Source organism: Ursus maritimus, unplaced genomic scaffold, assembly GCF_017311325.1.
Source record: "Ursus maritimus isolate PB19 unplaced genomic scaffold, ASM1731132v1 scaffold_2, whole genome shotgun sequence".
NCBI lineage: Eukaryota > Metazoa > Chordata > Mammalia > Carnivora > Ursidae > Ursus > Ursus maritimus.
The window spans coordinates 28,486,221-28,505,091 of NW_024424452.1; the positions used below are offsets into that span (position 1 = coordinate 28,486,221).

At 46.6% G+C, this 18,871-nt stretch overlaps 1 protein-coding gene across 1 annotated transcript in view; it reads right to left on the reverse strand.

The window, feature by feature from the left end:
• Positions 1-17,054: 17,054 nt before the first annotated feature.
• SHISA9 (shisa family member 9) overlaps positions 17,055-18,871 on the reverse strand; it is a 266,670-nt gene continuing 264,853 nt past the window's right edge. Inside the window, exon 5 of the mRNA XM_008697139.2 lies at positions 17,055-17,434. Coding sequence (XP_008695361.2) covers positions 17,055-17,434 — 380 coding nt within the window. The remainder of the gene's footprint in view (positions 17,435-18,871) is intronic.

Below are 18,871 nucleotides of genomic sequence, written 5' to 3' on the forward strand. Positions count from 1 at the left end.
GTTGCTTCACGGGATTCTTAAATACTTTTATTACTTTGGCTTATTGAGAGATTCACAAGAAGTTTTTGAAATAATCAGACAAATCCCAAGTACCCTTCATCCGGCTTTGCCCGGCGGCGGCATCTTTCAGAACCACAAAACCTCATCAAAGCCGGGAGACTGACACTGACCGGCACGATCTCGCTCAAGATTTCATATTTGGTTTCAGGGGGATTATGGGTCCCTGAAGGCTATCCGCAAACTGCGTGACCACGGGATCCCCAAGCTAAAAGCCCCTGCCGTAGTTTACAACAGCTCCCCTCACCAGGGGACACAACCGAGAGAGATGCTTGTAAGAGAGTGAGTGTGTTCAGATGGAGCTGAGGAGTGCAGAGCCAAGGTCCTGGAAATGAGGGTTTAAGATCTGAGACAAATTTTGGTTGCAAGGAAAGGTTTGTCATGTTGTAAGGCAACTTAAGGCAAGCAAACAGACTTTTTGGTACTTAGATGGGGATGAGAAATAAAGAACAGACCCCCCCCTCCCCCAATGGCTATTCCTGCAGCTATAGTGAAGGGCCTGGCTGCACCTAGAGAGAAGGAACTGCGGAGAGAGACAGTTAATGTCCCCTTCTGTAACTTACAGCTGAATGAGCAAGAACTGGCTTTACATCACTCCACCACGTGATCTCAGTGAATGGAGTCCATTCCATGGTCGGGGTGACCGCCATGCTTCATGCTGGGTGGTCCATTCCATGGGGGAAACTGTTGGCACCCCTTCCTCCCTCCATCTGTCCCTCCCATTCCTTCCTTCCTTCCTTCCTTCCTTCCTTCCTTCCTTCCTTCCTTCCTTCCTTCCTTCCTTCTTTCTCTCTCTCTCTCTCTCTCTCTTTCTTTCTTTCTCTCTTTCTCTCTTTCTTTCTTTCTTTCTTTCTTTCTTTCTTTCTTTCTACAAAAAAACATTGAGAACCTACTACCTAGGCCAGAATAGGGAAGCTCTATTGGTCTTACTATGGCTCAAGTTAAAAAGACTAATAAGACAGAGTTTCTTCCTTTAAGGATCTTACAGGCAGGTAGGCAAGGCAGCAGGTCAACAGTGTAAAACAATCTGATAAGGCCTCTCATATAGACAGAGCAGTGACAGCTAAAGGGACTGGCGCGTTTGGGGAAGGAGGGAGCTAAGAAATGAGCCTGAAATTCATCGGAGGGCTGCGGATGCTGGAATCAGGAATATAGGCGTTTACCTTTTCATAAAAGCCACTGCATTCTGGCTGTGATCACCTGTGTAGGTGTCCAGGCTGCCTCCCATTAATGTATAGCTCGTATCAACCCCATTCTTTTTAAGCACCAAGCATATCAGGACCAGTTTTCCTCACTGGATGACTGACAGCCTGTTGTTTCGCCAGATTGTTGGAGGGCATTCAAGGGTGGTACGGATGTTGGTTTCCTCTCAGGCTGAACCTCAAAGGGAAATCCTGGCTCTTATCTCCAGTTTCTGAGTCTCTGTAGAGGGAGCCCACCTGGGCTGGCTGATTTAATTAATGTCTGTGTTATCTCTCTGCCACGTTTGAAGCTGTTGTCATGTTGTTAAGACTTAAGCTGCACAATGACACACCTGTGGGCTCCCCCTGCCAGCCAACTCCCATCTACTGTCATCCTCAGCCACAGAATTTATAGTCTAGGCAAGAGATGCTTTGATTCCTGAGGATGTTCATGAGAGAGTTGGTCACTGCTGAGTTTGAATCTCACTAACGCCCATTTCACAGATTCTTTGTCAAAGTCTGGGCTCATGAAAACATGGTTGCCAGCCCATAACCAGTCCAGGTCACAGACAGTGTTCGTGATGATGTGGTCTCAAGCATGTGGCATTTGATAGACAGGTGGTACTGTCAATCCACTGGCTTCTTCCTAAGTGAATTTACAAAACATTAAAAACAGTGAGCTTGGATTATTTAAAAAAAAAAGGAGGAAGGTATAGTGAATGTCATCACAGTACAAGGATTTGGATGCTCCAAATTTCATTCCTGGTCCACTCTGGAAGAAATCCTCAAGCTCCATGAGCTTGGAGAGAGCTGATGAGAGGCTTGGGCTCTGGAGTTAGGAAGAGCCTCAGTTTGAAACGGACTCTGACACTTATCAGCTGTGCAGACTTTGTCACGTCCCTTAATGTCAGTGTGGAGCACAAACTGTGAATGCTGTCATCATCATCCACATCAAAATCAAAACCACCATGACCACCATCACCGTAACGATTACAATCACCATCTACGATCCCAGCTACAGCCGCTAACCCAGGTTGGGTCAGAGTCCTCTCCCATGGACTCCTAAAGCACCCTAAACTTCCCCACCTTAGGACATACCATATTTTACCACTAGGCTCCTTAAGGACACGAGCAATAGTATTTTGTCTGACATTCTATCCCTGGTTCCCAGGAATGTGCTGGGCACCCAGGAACGATCCAATAAATAGTTGAATGAATGAAAAAGGGAAGGGAACCAACTCTTCCCAAGCACTGATTATATGCCATATGCTTTACAAATTTGTTTCTAATCCATAAAGTAACCTTGAAATGTTTCCATTTCCATTCCCATTTCTTGGCTGGAGTAAAAAAGACTGTGGAAAGTGAAGTGACTTGGCCAAGGACGTACTTAATAAATAGCAGTGACAGAACTTGAAGATAGGCTTGCCCAATCATCTTTTTCTACCAGGATGATTACCTAATGAACCGGAAAATTTATTTATTCAGAATCTTCTTCACTCTATTCTAGGTAATCAAAGTTTTACTGCCTCCAAATGGGGCTGTAGAAGAGGGGCAATAAGGTTGGGGAATGGCTGGCAGATGGCTGAACAGTGTCAGGAGCACTAAATTACATGGCCTCGGGGCTGCTAAGGTTTTCTAGTCAAATTTCAGCTACTTGGAATCAAGAAAATGCACCATTTTTTTCCATTTGCAAAGCTATCCATCCACACAGGGAGTGCTGAGAAGTCTGGTCATGATGTTTTTATTTGCAGAGGGCTGCTTTCAAAATCTCAGAGTTCCTTGCAAAGAAAATGGCAAACACAGGTTTAAGTCACCAATAAAATTAAGTGTTTAAACAGGGTTTTCCTCCAAAAAAGCACAAAATGGGCAGATTTCAGATTTCATCAGCTTTTGAGCACAGAAGGGAGTCTAAAACATCAAGAGAAGAGAGAACATTCCACCTCTAAAGGTCAGTTTAAGGGCTTTTGTGTAAATGCTGGATCCCAGGTGGACACTCATAAAGAGGTGACAGCATTTGCCAAGACATTTGGATTGTTCCTCAGAACCACAATATTTAGATTGGTGGGATACTATTTGAAGGAAATATTATCTGCCAGCATCCCTCTGCTTTACAAAAAAGAGTGATCAAAATAGGACGCTATTGTACAGAGAAAGCATCGCATAGTCAGATCAAGAAACCTGAACGTTAGGGATGACGGGGGCGGTGGTGGTGTACGATCACTGAGTGCGTTTCATATACAAGATGTTGCCCTAGGCAACACCCTTTGAACGTTATCTATCCAACAGCCTATGGTCTTGTTATTATTAGTACAATCTTGGGGATGAGGAAAGAGAGTCCCAGAAGTAACTTGCCACATAATTAAGAAGTAAGCCAGATGCCACTTAGACCAGCTTAATTACTTTCAATTAACCTACGTAGTATCTCCAAGAATCAACCAAGTCACTTTCCAGGGTTAGAGCAAAGTACCTCATGTCAGTAGCAACAAAGAAAACGTTGCTCAGGGAAAGTTTCCATACCAATGGCCAAACTCTTCCGCCAAGAGGGAATGTGATGTCCCAGGGGAAACAGAAGGCACAAAATTCTAACTCTGTCTCTGCTCCTACAAAACTTCCTAAAGGGATAGAGATGCTCTGGCAGATCATTTGCACCCTGGGTTCATTTCCAGAGATGGAGTTCTTACTACCGTGTTCAAGGGAGCCAGGGGTCGGCCTGTATGAGCACGGGCAGACCGTGAATTCCCCGCAACGATATCAAACATAATATGTGTATGTGTGTTTTTCTCGTAAGGGTCACATCAGATGCTCAAAGGAGTCTAGGACACCCCCCACCACCATGACCAAAGGAAGGTTTGCAGTCCTCAGGTCTCTCAAGTTGTCCCTTGTGCTCAATAAGTCTTGGCCTATCAATGCTCAGAAAGGCAGCAAGGTGTAGTAAAAATAGCATCCTTTCACGTACTAATTTGTTCACTTAGTCATTCATTCAAGTATTTATCAATTGCCTTCCTTTACACGCTGTTCTTGGCAATGGGAGTTCAGAGGCAAATTAATCCTGCAAGCTCCCAGCCTAATGGGGAGAAAGACACCTAAGCAGGTAATTATGAAACAATATGTAATGATCTCAATAATGGCTATTTATAGGTCATGAGGAGGAGCATCTCATCGGGGCGGAGAGGTTCGGGAAGATTCTGATACAAGTCTTGAAGAATTAAGTAGGGTTAACCAGATGTAGAAGGAAAGTCATTCAAGGCAGAGGAAAAAAACCAAGCCAGGTGGCAGGGAACAGCATGGTGGATATATGGGGGAACTTCCAACAGCCTGATTTTCCTAGAACACAAAAAGGCAGAGAATTGGTAAAAGATGAGTATGGGGATGTTGCAGGATAGGTTATGGAGGGTATTATATGACACCCCTTTATTCTATAGGGGTTCTATTCTAAGGGAATCCCATTAAAGGGCTTAAACAAAATTCTAGGTAATCTAGCTGCCGTATGGTGAGGGGGTTGAGAAAGATCTGTTATATTAACCCAGGCCTGACGTGATGAAAACATGTAGACATAGTGGTCTTCTCTTTCCCCTGGAGACTGGAATCTTGCCCTAGTCTGACATTTCTGACACCTGTTCCAGACCTACTACAGATATGGACATGCGGCAGGTGCTCGGTAGTTTATGTTGAATGCATACATTAATCGTAAGGATGGGGAGGCGCATATCATGTTTGAGAAATATTTAGGGTATAAACTTGGCAGGAACTGGAAGCAGAGAAAACGTGGACGGTGAGAAAGATGGAAATGGAGGCAGCTTCTAACAACATGGGCTTCGGAGTCGGCCAGATCTGGGTTCTGAACTTCTCTCTTCTGAACCTGAACTTGTGGTGCTTGAACAAGTAGGAATGGAAGGCGGCGGTGATGGTTTCAGGTGGACTGAGCTCAAGAGAGAGTTAATCGTTTTTACGTGCATGAGAAAGCGAGTGAAACAGAGAGACAGAGAAGAGAAGGACCCAGAGTCCCAAAGATGGAGAGCAAGAGAGGAGACACAAAGAGGCAGAGAGAGAGGATGTGTCTGGGGGATGCAGGCTTTAGGGGCTGAGCGGTGGTGAGAGCAGGTGTCAGTGACACTCTCTAGCAGTATCCAAGGGTGTGGTGTTAGTAAGTAGGTGCTCAGGAGGAGAGCGGAAGGGAGAGTAGGAAGCCAGAAGACTAAGAGAGCAGCAAGATGACAGAGGCCCTGCTGTGAGGAGAAGGGAAGAGACCCAGCTCCTCCCTTGCGACGCTAATAGCCCGGCTCATACCTGACCCTCCAGTACCTGGTATTAATGTGCTGATCTGCTACGAGACCATAATGCCTCTGGGCACACCTGTTCAACAGAAAACTGGCACTTAACAAGCATAAAAAGGACTGTTCCCTCCTCTGCAAAAGGCCAGTTCTCTCATTTTGCCCCAAGGTGTCCACTGAGGTTCAGTGGGAAGCCCCAGAGACAGCAAGAGTTTGATGTCACATCAGGAGGATTTGCCCTGCGACTCTGTTTGGTCCTGGGTGAGGTGATTAACCAGGTTAAGAGGCCCCCTTTCTGGAAAGAACGTCGTGGTAATTGCTGACAGCCTTCCATACGATGGATGGAAGAGTTCAGAAATAACAAGAATAATGAATAAGCAATCAGTCTATTCTTGGGTCTGCTATTACTGCCCTTCTAATTGGGTATCTCAGAGTCTCCTGGGATTCCCTAAACTACAGCACTGTTCCCAGAGACACCAAGAAACCGAGGCTAGAGACATAGTAACTCATAACAAACATTCTGATTGGAACTGATGGCCCTTCTGGGAGTTTTTCTTTTGTCTTGTCTTCTCTCTCCCTGTGATCCCCTATGCAGGCCAGACATGAGAAGTCCTTGACCAGAGAGCACACCTGAGTTTGAATCCCAGCTATTCCAGTTCCAAGCTGCAGAGCTTTAGGCCCCTCACTTCATAACTCCTACCTCATCGGACCTCTGCAAGGACGAGTGCTAATATATGCAAATGGCCTGGCACATAGTAGACTTTCAATAAATGAGAGCAATTAGTATTGTTATGATAGAGGGTATCTCTGGCGAAAATGCAAAAGACTGGCAGCCTGACAAGCCAGAAGCCAGAGCTACATTTTGGAAACTACCGCCGAAGTGTGCAGTAGTCCTAATTAGAATTCGCATTAAGTTCTGATAATGAGAAATGTGTGAGAAGGCACTTTTCAATCTCCCAAGAGAAAACAGGAAGTGGGAGGATTAAAAAAAAAAAAGCGAAGAAAAGAAAAGTAACACTCAGTGTCATCTCATTTTTGTCTTCTTCATCTTACTGAGTGTTAAAAGAAATGAGATGAAATGTTCCTTCTGTGCTCACCTTTGGACCTAATGGGGTTGTTCCATAATACTCTTGTCTGGGGAGGATTAGTACCCAAGTAGATGTATTCCCCTCCCAGATCAAGAACAGGTCAACCCTCAAAATAACTGAGGACATTATAGGATGGAGCTTGGTGGGAGCAGGTGGGTTTGGATAAGAGGTTCGGGATTTAAGGTTGTTAGTTGGCAGGATTGTTCTGGAGGATCCCTGTGTAGGAGGTTTTCCATGTAACAAAGTAGAAGCTTTACGGTAGTTGTTTGGGAAGTGATCCTAAAAAAAGGGAGGAGAGTCTAGGAAGAGTGAAACAAGAGAGGAGGAGAAGTCAGCCCCAGGGGGCTCTATGGAGCTGATAATCACTGTGGGCGAGGGGGCTCCAGCCCACCAGGACCTCTGAGGAGTGGACAGAATGCACTAGGAATTGTCTTCCCAAGTGAGGGAAATGGAGAATACGCACTACTGGTCCCCACCCCGCATGGGCAAGGTTTAGCCCACGGGTTGTTAACCCCCTCACACCTGCAGCACTGCGCATGCATGCATCAGAATGGCGGCACACATTCCCGACGTTAACCTACACGGTAGAGGCTGGAAGCACGAAGGCAGAAGGCAAGAGCTCTGCGGCACACCTTGGCCAGGTGCTACCTGGGTACACCTGCTCAGCTAGTTGCCACAGCAACGGCTAGAGTAAAAACAGCTGGCCAAGAGGACGTGCTACAGGAGGTGGGGTGAGGGGCTGAAGGGTTCACTGGAATATTCTCTGTCTGCAGTCCCTTTGACTCTGAGTCCAGAGACAAGGGAGCTTGGAGGTGACGCAGCTTCGCACACAAAGGGCATCATCTTTGAATCTGTGGAGCCTCTTAGAGTTTCCCATCTGCCATTTCATCTGTTCCTCACCGAAATCCTACAGAAAGACAGGGCAGGGGTGAAGAGCCCTACTGTGCGGACAAGGAAAGATGCGCAGAGACCTCCTACAACCAGGTCGGAGTATTTGAGGTCGAACCAAGCCTAGGTGTCTAGAAGTGATTCTCAAACACTGGTCCACCAACTGCCCACATTAGAATCTCTGTGTTTCTTAAAATGCCAATTCCAGGGCTCCCCAGAGCTACTGAATCGTGGGGTTCAAGTCTGAGTACTCTTTTATACAAGTCACTGGAGTATCTCTCTATTTGGAGCAGATTGCCCTTGACTTCACCATACAGTGGTAACTGGGTTCCAGCCAATGGAGTCTGCTTCCAGGGCCTTGGATCTAGGTCCTTCCCAAGCCCAAAGCTAATCATCTCCCGGAATCCTGGAATGAAAAAAGGTTGGTTACTATGATAAGAGCCCCTAGGGGGGTCATTCCAAGACCGAGGCACAATGGGGAGAGAAATAAGGAGATTTTTGAAAGCAGAGTCCCTGGCCGAGAGGACCACAACTGTCCTCACAGGTCACCATTTCTCTGCATATCCTATGGATGATGAAAGCAACATTGAAGATCATGCAGCTTGTTCCAGAGCTAGAATTCAGCGCACGAATTTCCCGGTGCCCATCCCAGTGCACTTGGGAGTCTACCCATTTGTGAAATAGCAGGGAAATCTCCTCTGCTACCCAGACCTTCCTGCACCACCACCCACCCCTTGCCACCCAATTAGCCATGTAGTCTACTTGCTATTCCCCAGGACTCTGGACTGCTACCTGCACTTGTACACCCACCCCACCACTTACGCCAGCCCCCAAGCTTTAACTAAAGCTCTGGGTGGTTTCCTATTATCTCCATGTCACCCTCTGCCAGACCAGAGGGCCTGGGTTGAAATGAATTCCCCAGAATTTCATTGACTCTGCAGCTTTCAGGAGGGTCCTTGGAAAAGAGCAACAGAAGGCAGGAACTTGATAGAGTAGAAGGTTGTAGAGTGTCCAGAGGATACGAAAACTAGGTCTGTGCGGAGGATAGGAGGATGCAAGACATAAAGGCAGAGAGGACGGGAAGGAGGCACCTGCACATCATAAATTGCCCCTTTAGGGTCTCCTCATTTTGTACCTTTTAAGATGAAGACAATGAAGTGTTCCATTTGGATGTTGAGATTCTGAAAAACGAAGTGCCCTTTTATAATGTTTTAAAAGGAGGCATTATAAGATTTGAATCTAAGTGAACCCTCTGAACTTGCAAAAAAGAAAATTCAAGAGGATGTGACAAAATTATTTCTAGCAACCATGACATTTCTTGATGTGAAATGCTTTCTTTGAACTGTACAACACAGCACGAGCTGGGTTTTGGAATCTGACAAGAAAATAGTGAGATGCCAAGTTGACAATGTAGACATTCTTCTCCTACAAAGGTTTTACCTCCATTGCTGGATCCAGATTGTACTAGCAACTTCGAGACGGCTGAGTGGGGTACTAGAAATGATGGAACCACAACATCTAAACCAGGTTTAGATGACCACTCCAGCCCTTGCTCTGCGATCTTAAGTAAGTCACTTTCCTTCTCAATATCCTTACCTATTAAATGGAGTTACTAGCCCTTTCAGAGTTATTGGGAGGTTTAAATATTGGGGATGTAACTGTCTTAGCACAGAGGAGGTAAGTTAAGATGGTGATGACGATGGTAAAGATGACATTTATTGTTTTTAATATTCCAGATACTGTTCAAGATGTTCCACCTTTTGTATGTGTTAAGGAAATTCTAGCTACTTTAACAGATAAACCCTAAAAATCTCAGGGCTTAACACAATGTGACGATTACTTCTCACTCATAGGAAGTTCCATTAGTGATGGGAATGGTGGCGGGGCAAGTCACTGCTCCACGAAATCATGCAGAGACTGGGGATGACCAAGGCTCTGCCATCTTCGACATGTGGTTTCCAAGGGTGTGCTGGGCATTGGCATCTATCCAGCAGGTGGGGGAGGGAGTTGGGAGGATTATGCCAGAGGTCTTATGGACCAGCCATGTTACCCAAAGCTTAGTCAGATGACCCCCATCCAGGTGCACAAGGAGAAGGGCTGGGAAGCAGAGTTCTTGTCTGGCCTGCCATCACTCTATGTTACATCTTTGTTGGGCAGTCATCTACTTGGCCACTCAGACATTCCAGAGTAAAGGCCTCATGCAAACCTGAGGAGTGGGTGCTATTACTTCTTCTGTTACTGAAGATGGGGAAACTGAGGCACAAGAAGGTGGTGGCGCTAAGACTTGATCCCAGGTTAGTTAGTTACCTCTCTGAAGGTGATAGAGATGTCATATGTGCTCAGATACTCATTACTCACAAAAGACGTCATAGCTCAGACTTTCGCACTGGGTGGGGAGGAGGGGAACTTAGATACCATCTGTGTCAGGCAGCCTCTAAGATGGCCCCAAATGATCCCCATCTTCTAGTCTTTGCAGCCTTATGTGGTGCTTTCCCCTTGAGCAACTTGCCTCTAACCAACAGAACATGGTGATGTTGATGACAGATTGTGACTTTTGTCTTGCTAGCAAATGCTCTCTCTTGCTGTCTTTCATGGAGTAAGCTGTCATATTAGAGAGGCCCCCATGGAAAGACACTGAAGATGGCCTAAGGCCAAGAGCCAGGTAGGAGCCATGACCGTCAGTCCAACAGTCCTTGAGGAGCTGAATCCTGAGCGGGAAAGAAAGCAGGACCAGAGGAGCCCTCCGGGACAAGCAGACAGGAAAGTAGGAATTTTAACTCAGTGTCACTTAATTTTGTAGGACTTTGGGAAAGTCACTGTTCCTCCCTAGGAGGCCGTGCCATTTTTTGGATAAGAGTAGGACCTCTGGAGTCAGAGGATCCGTGTCTGGTCCCGAGTGGGCATAATAATAGCAGCTATCAGAGAGCTGGCACAAGGATGAAATCATACAATCTTTGTAAAGCTCTGAGCACAGTTCCCAGATACTACTTTCAATATTTTAAAACTTCATTCAGGATCATCATATACCCCAGGCCCCGCAGAAGGGATTAGAAGGAACATCAAGCTCACCGAGCTCTCCTTCACCTTGGGTTTGGGTGAGACAATTCTGAACTTGGTGTGGTGCCTTTTCTTCCAATTCCCTGGCTGTTGGTGAGGCCATCAGCAATGGAAAGCCCTAAACGTAAAGCCAGGTACCTAGCAAGCGCCATACCTCATAGAAGCCACTACAATAATAATAATTATTATTATACTCAGCAAAATCCTGCTCATCCAGGAGCAAACTTCGGATATGGCGATAAAGGACTCAATCCTGCTGACTGTACCAAACACCACAGTGATGAGTAGGGGGAACATCCAATCACATGAGAGAGCAGCAGTAGAGATTTTTCTATCCCAACCTCCTCTCTCTTGGGATGAAGAGAGTCTCAAGAGCACTAGTTTCAGACCTGATGACACATCGCAAACTAGCATAAGAATCAACACCAGCGACCTGTTCTGGAGTCAGTCCTCTTTTCCATGTAGGACAGTCTTCCAACACTGGACATGAAGCCAAAGGGTGAGGGTCCCTCTCTCTGGAAGCATGCATCTCCATCCCATTTCCTTCTGCACCCTGGGGGCCACAGAACGAGCCCACAGAGGTTAGATGACCAGCAGTGTAATATGGCGCAACACTCTGCGGGTCTAGGAGCCAGTGGGTTGTGATGATAGGGCATCTGTTACCAACACTGAATCCTGGACCCCCACTCAGACCTACTTCATCTTGGTTGGGGGAGCTTGGGAATCGGCATTTTTACCAAGTTTCCCCGCTGACTCGCTCATCCAAGTGAAAACTGCTCTATAGTAGTCAAAGGATGAGTTCGGGATTTCAAATGCCAGTTCCACTGCTTAATAGCTAAGTCACTTGGGGCAAAATTATTCCAATTTTAGAGAGATCGCCTACCTCCAAAGCCAGCAGTGCCTACCTTATACAGTTGTGAGGTTCTAATGCGACAATGCATGCAAAGTCCTCAACAGTGTTTGGCAACATGAGAGTTCTACAAATACACTTTGGGGGACTGTTGTTGTTTTTGAGTTGTGACCAAATGGCTTCACTAGTGGGAGAATCTGTCCTTGCCCCCTACAGAAGCATCATTCTCTGTTCTACCTGCTTCCATGGGGCTGTGATGTACGCTGTTCGTCTCCACCTCCGAAGAGTTCCTAAGGCCTGGAGGAGCATCGTCTGCCACCCAGACTCCTCTGATAACCACAGCTATGCCCGAGACAGAAGGAGAGAGAGAGAGAGCCCATGAGATCTACTCTGGGAGACACCAAGTGACTCTGTGACCAATGAAGGATCTCCACATCCCAAGACAATGACCTTGACTCCGACTGTAGATTGGGGTCCAGTGTTCTGTCTGCATGAAATAGACAACTCTTTTAAGTGGCCAGAAACAAGGAGCTGCACTCCAGGAGACCCTGGAGCTCTGGCTTTGAGCAGCCTCTGTGAACCCCTGCCTCTTCCCTTGTGTCTTCTGCCCTTGTGTCTTGCCCCAGTGGCTGACTTCCAATTACCAGTGCATCTCTACGCCTAGGACTTACTCCAAGCCTTGGAAATCCCTCTGCCCTCACCCAGGGGAGCCTGGGAGTGTCTGATCATTAACTGTCCCTGAAAGCAATGCTCAGATGGTGTCTGATGGGAGCTGGTATATGAAAAGCCCAGCTCCATCTGCATTTGGCGGGGATGATTCTGTGTTCCACGCCGTCCCCACCCACCCCTGCAGCCTTAAGTTCCAGTCACTCATAGTGGTATCTGGCATGAGAAGGTATCCTTTATTGCCTGTTTTCCTTTTCCTGTCTCACCTGCCCACCCCCTACTGATGTCCCCTCCACCTCTCAGATCGACTTTGCTCAGAGCCCCTTTCTGATGAGACCACATTAAGGCAGGTTTCTACCTGAAAATTTCAAACTGAAATAATGCAAACAGGTAGGATATAAAATTTAACAAAAAGGGGAAGAATCCAATCTCTTGTGTTTTTTACAACCCTTGTCACTAATAAAAACAAATGTGCAAATCTCAGCAAGATTCTTGACCAGTGCAGATAAGTTTAGTTATGATGAGGGGACCTAGCAATGGTATTATTTTTTTAAAGGCAGGAAGTGAACCTAAGAGACACAGACTCCTACCAAAAAGGCTTCAGAGGGGAGGGGGGTGGGGGAATGGGATAGGCTGGTGATGGGTAGTAAGGAGGGCATGTGTTGCATGGTGCACTGGGTGTTATGCAACTAATGAATCATCGAACTTTACATCAAAAAAATAAATAAAAATAAAAAAAAAAGGCTTCAAACAAAAACCAAATTTTCTCCTAGAAAATTCGTATAGGTTGCTATTAAGTAAAAATGTCCTTTACCTGTAATAATTGCCCATGCATCCTGAGTACGTATTAAAGATTTAGCTCTCTGTGCTGATATTGGTGGTCCGTGGTGGAAGCTCAGATTCCGATGTGGGACCCTAGGAAGTGTTAAAATCAAACACAAATGGAGACCAACCTTGAGAATTCCCTGAGCAGACAGAACCAGTTTAGTCATACAAGCAATGCGTAATTTAGCTTCTTTTGCAAGACAAGCAAGGCTCACTTGACCTGGGTCACTTCTTGCTGACACCTCTGAAAATCACAAGCCAAACTTATTGTTCCCAAAAATTATTACGAGGTCACGACTAACCAGTTCCCTTTCATTTAAGAAAATTCTAATATGGCAACCCATCACCGCAAAGAATAAACAGTCACTGCCTACACGCGATCTGAGCTGCTTTACGATATACCTGTGAGCCTCGTTCCATGTATTGGGTTGAGTGCTCCTGGACGGCAACTGGTTTTTTTGGTGTGTGCACAGTAAACTCTTACTAATTACCACTCCCTGATTCACTGGTTTTACTTCCGTTTTTGTTGTTGTTGTTGTTGTGTTTTGTTTCCTGAACTTTGGACAAAAGATACATGACAACCCCAACAGCATCACATATAATCAGTTTTATTGCCAGGTAAGAAATTCATATTAATATAGTGAATACATGTTTACAAATAAACATTTTTTAGAAAACAAACAAATGTCTTTTTTTTCTTCATTGTAGGAAGTATTATTGGTATCATAAACTCTGCAGTTGTTGACAAGTATTAACACAGGTTTACTTGCAGAACATACGGTTACTAAAATATTCGCACATAAAATATGCTCCATTTACACGGAAAACTGGGGAGGGGGGTGTGAGATGGGGGTGCCAGGCAGAGCCCAAGGCGGATGGAGGCTAAGATGCTCTGGGAGGGCGGAGGGAAGTCAGACTCTGGTCCCATTGGGTTGGAAGTCGGGGATAGCTAAAGGCAAGAAGTAGAGGCTAGTGCCAGGGTCTCGGGGAGGGGGGAGGAATAGCCTCCCTACTTTGTTCAGGTTTCTCTCTTCTAAGGTCCCCAGTGTAGCCACAGGATTCTTGTCGTTACATGGCAGCCACAGATCCATCAGTACGATGAATTCCATCCACCCTCCCTGCCTAACTCCCCCCGCCCCTGGTCTCAGTTCACAATCCCAACTGGAAGGTAATGAGACAGAGAAGGAACATTCTTGTCCATCATCCTGCCGCATCTTACTGACCACACTGCGACCTTCCTGCCCAAACCACCCCCAACTAACACAACTCACTGGAGGAGGTTTACTCAGAAGAGAAGGAACACGGAGGGGGGAAAAATTCTGTAGATTCAGAGACCAAGAACGGTCCTTCATCAGCATTGGGATAAAGGTCAGATGAAGTGAGCTGAGGACAAGGAGCAAGAGGAGCTAAAAGGGAAGGAGACTCACAGACCTTTGGAGCTGGAGGGAACCTCACAGAGAAGCAGACCCAGTATTTCCTGAAATAGGCGCGTGCATCACTAGCAAATGCAAAAGGATTTGTAGTCGCACGTGGAGACAGCACTGGGTAACACCGAGTCACGGGGGGCGTGGGCTCCTGTTCATTCTGTCAGTCCGATGGAGTCCCTTGGAGCGCAGAGTCTCCACTGGGTGCTGGTATATCTTTAACAGCTCTTTAACATCTGCTAATCTTTTTAATAAAGAAGAAAGGGAGAGAGAGGAATGACAGAAGGTGGGGTGGGGGAGAGAGAAAGAGAGAGAGGGCGAGCGCGATCCAGCAAATGCCGGCCTCTAAGTTCAGACCCTTCCTCGAGCAACAGCATCTAGCTGGAACGTAACAATTGCTGCATTGTTGCCTTCGTCCTTGTCTTTACACTTACTTTCTGTTTAGGGTGATTGATACTGCTTTTCTATTTGTAATGATGTGAAAGGCAGTTTTCCTTTTAAAAGTTCAAAGTATTAAGAGTGAATCGATTTCACTACAAATATTTTGATGGTGATACACAGAGATGCCAAAAGCAGGTTTCGGTACAGGGATAACTAACATCACGGAAACACTGACCAAGCTGGGCTGTGTTCACCCCACTCTGGGGAGCGCTGGGACCCCAGCAAAGAGGCTGAGAACGTGGGCACTCTGTCTCCCCAACCCACCCCCTGCCCACCAACCCTGCTTTGTCCGGTGCAGAGCCACCTGATAAATAAGGATCTTCTAGGAGTGGCTTCTGTGCATGGTGGCATTTTTAAAAGTGGGCAGAGGTTTTGCTATTCAAAAAGGTTGAAAGGTTTGACCTAGCCCCAACTCCCTACGTTTCAGGGGGGAGACTAAGGCCCAGAGAGATAACATGCATTGTCGATGTCCCCAGAGGGGCCTGGAATGAAGGAGAATAAACCCCTGCTTTCCCGGCTTCCATGATGTCGGAGGTGAGAGACAGGTGAGGCAGAACGACGCACTTGGGCATCCCAGGGAACGTTCTGGATCTTCTTGGACCACCACATGCACCTTCTGACACCAGAAGAGCTCAGGGCCTCTTCGAGGTTCCCATTCCTTGGCGAAGGCCGTTAGGGACTGGCTGACAACTTCTCACCTAAAATCAAAATCTCTTCTCTCTCTGCGCTCTCCTCTTTGGGCTTGCACGAAACAAACAGGAGTAGCAAGGAAACGATCTTCGTCGGGATGCCCAAGGGCCATTGGCTGTGAGAACCAATCTGAAAAACCACCTCAGGGAATTCTGGGTGGGAGATGAATCCGTGGAAGTAACTGGGGAGGTGGCTTAGAGGGCCGTGGGAATTACGAGACCCAGAAATGCCTGAGAGGTTTGGGGAGCCAGATAACGGTAGGACGGGGGGTGACAGGGTGGGAGGTAGGGAGGTCTTCGTCTTTAGGTACCCCTGACATAGTAGCAGCCCCCTCAGAGTGTGGGACGGGTGGGCTCAGCAACAAAGGGGGGAGAGAGGAACATCTATTACTGCAGGAAACAGGAGGGGGGGACGAAGAACACAGGTTGCACTTGGGAAACAAGACTGTCATTAAACAGTAACACATTGAAGGCACCACCCACGCTTATGACATTTTCAGTCCAAAGCAGTTGAAATCTGGCAGCGGCGGCAGCAATGGGCTGAGGGGGGTTGGGGAGAGGCGGGCAACAGAGGACTGGTTTCTGTGTCTGTTTCTTGTCTTGGAGGCCAGGTGGGAAATGCGGGGCCCCCTTCTCACCCCTTGTCAACTTTTCCACTGAATATTTTTTTTTTTGTCCTGGTGTCATTGTTCATTTCCTAAGTCTCGAGGATTCCGGACAAAAATTGATTTGCTGTTTTTGTGTGTTTTGTAGTGAGCTTGTGATCATTTATCTTTAAAAAAAAAAAAAAACAAGTTATTTAACACTGTCTGGACCCTCTCTCTCCCCACCGTAAAAGCCTATTATCCTTCCCATGTCCGTGATCATGGTCTTCACGGGACTTCTCTAAAATGCCCCTTCTTTCTCATCACTGCCGGTGGGTTCGGGGTCTATTTATTTTTTGTGAGTTTGAGTGTGTGTCGTTTTTTTGCTTCCAACGTTGACGATATGAAAAGTACTATAAACGAATGGTTGGGGTCCAGTTACTGTCTCACACGCGTCAAAACTGTGTGTCCATGCCACCACTTCTTGGGATTCGAAAACACTTCTAATGCACACAGCTTCCTCCCCAAATGACTCCTCTTCTCAGGTACCCTCTTCTCTCGCACGCAGCCTCAGGATCCCCCCACCCCAACCTGGCTCTTTCACCCTGAAACAGACAGCGCGTGGTAAATGGCGTATGTGCTCAAATGGACGATTTCTCTAAGTTGTGCTACTTTTAATTTTTCGTCATGGATCTCAGTTTTAAGTCAGGAGGAAAAGAAAAAATTAGCCGCACAGTGTGGGCGTGTGAGTTGGCCAGCTCGGGCCTGAAGTTGAAAGAGCTGTGCCTCAGTTTCCCCTTTGCTGTATTGCTGAACGTCCCTGCTTCCATCTTGCTCAGCTGCCCACTGACACGTGTTGGGCATGACCCAAGAAAAGCATGATTCCGCGTCGCCAGCAGGTTTGTCGTCGGTTGGTACGGGGAGTCAGGGTGTGGGGGAGCGGGGCGGGGAGGACAGGGAGGGTGTGGGCCAGGGGTATTTTTTGCCTCTCTCAGTTGAGTATGGTCTCCAGGATGCTCCCTGTAGTGAAAGCTCAGACAGTCACTTCTGTTTTGCTGTTGGTGATGAAGTATGGCTGTGGGGGTGGGTAGTGCTGGGTGCGAGTCCCCAAGGGGTCGCTGGAGCCCGACTCGGCTACGCCAAGCTTGCCCTTGTTACCGTAAGCCTGCCGCCGGAGGGAATGCTCGCTGGGGTCCCAGCCCTTGAAGTTGGTGGTGGAGTTGTAGGCCAGGGGATGGGGGGGCATCTTGTTGGTGCGGGACTTCTGTCCGTTCTGCTTGGCGGGGCCGTGCTCGGGGCTGAAGGCCCGCGGCTCGTCCTCTACTCTTACAGGGTGCAGAGGGAGGTTCCCCTTGGCGGCCAGCTCGGCCAGGTGCCGTCGCTTGGAGGAGAAGTCATCATTGACCTTGTCGGCTGTCCAAGGTGGACGCAGAAGGGGAGGAGAGAGCAGAGAGAGAGAGAGAGAAGAGAGAGAGAGAGAGACAGTTAGGGATCGGTAAGTCGACGTGAGCACAGCATCACAGTGGGCCCACAGTGCAAACGAGACACACTAGAAACTCCATCTGGAACAGACAGAAGGAAGGAGGACAGAAGGAAAGAGGGTCAAGTTCTTTTCACAAGCAAGATCAGGACAGAGAAGGTAAGGGCATCCCCAGTGGAAACTCTAGATCCCCCCCCCCCACCACAATAAACACTTCTCCACCATAAGGCACCTAGCATTGTACATTCCTGGCTTTCTTACAAAATCCCAGTGTTGTTTCTTCATTATTAAAATCATGCGTTCTCATCAGGGGGAAATACTGAACATCCTGAGAAATATTCGTGTCTGTCACCCACCATTCAAGACCGCCGATATAAATACTTTGGCTGTATTTTCTTCTGGTTTTCTCAGTAAATGGGATTCAATTTGGGATTTCTATTAGTATGTTTGGTTGCTTTTGGCAGTTAAGCAGACCTGTGTTCAAACCCCAACTCTGCCACCTCCTAGAAGTGTAACTGTGGCTACTTAATAAAAGTTAAGAAACTTCTTAGTTTTTATTACCATTGGTTTCTGTATAATTAGAGTAGTTACAATAAAAAAATACATTTTTCCCCCATAGGATTGTTCAAAGGGTTAAATGATATGATGCATGTAATGTATTTAGATATTAGCCTCTATCATTGTAATTATCATTATAAGTCGCTGTTTAATTTCCACATAATGTTCTATCAAGCATTTCTCCATGTTGTTATAAATCATTAATAAACAACATTTTAATGCCTACCTAATATTTCATTGGGTGGAACTATTAAAATTAATCATTGCTTCCATCGATGAACAGTCAAGTTTGCTAGTATGTTGTTGACATAAATAAAGCCGAAATGAGAATCTTCAAGACTAAAGCTCTTTTTGTATTTAGAATTTTGAACTTTTGCAAATACTTGCAAAAGTATTTTTCTTCATCTACATCAGACGATGGCAAACTGTAACCCCCAGACCAAATCTGGATGCTGCCTATTTTTGTAAATACACTTTTACTAGAACACGGCCATACCCACTCGCTTACCTACTGTCTGTGGCTGCTTTGGCTCTGCGGTGGTGGATCCGGGTACACATGCCAGAGACCGAGGGGCCCACAAAGCCTGAACCCTTTACTAGCCAGCCTGGAAATGAATTACCCAAAGTGGAATTACTTGGCCAAAGGGTATAAACATTATCAAGGGTTTTGATACATATTTTGGACTCCACCACAAGAGTCACACCAATCTCTGTACCATTTCACCACACCATCTCCAGCACTATGATTCCTTGATCCCTTCCTTCCTTCCTCCCTTCCTTCCTTCCTTTTTCTTTCGGATCCTGGCTTGCTT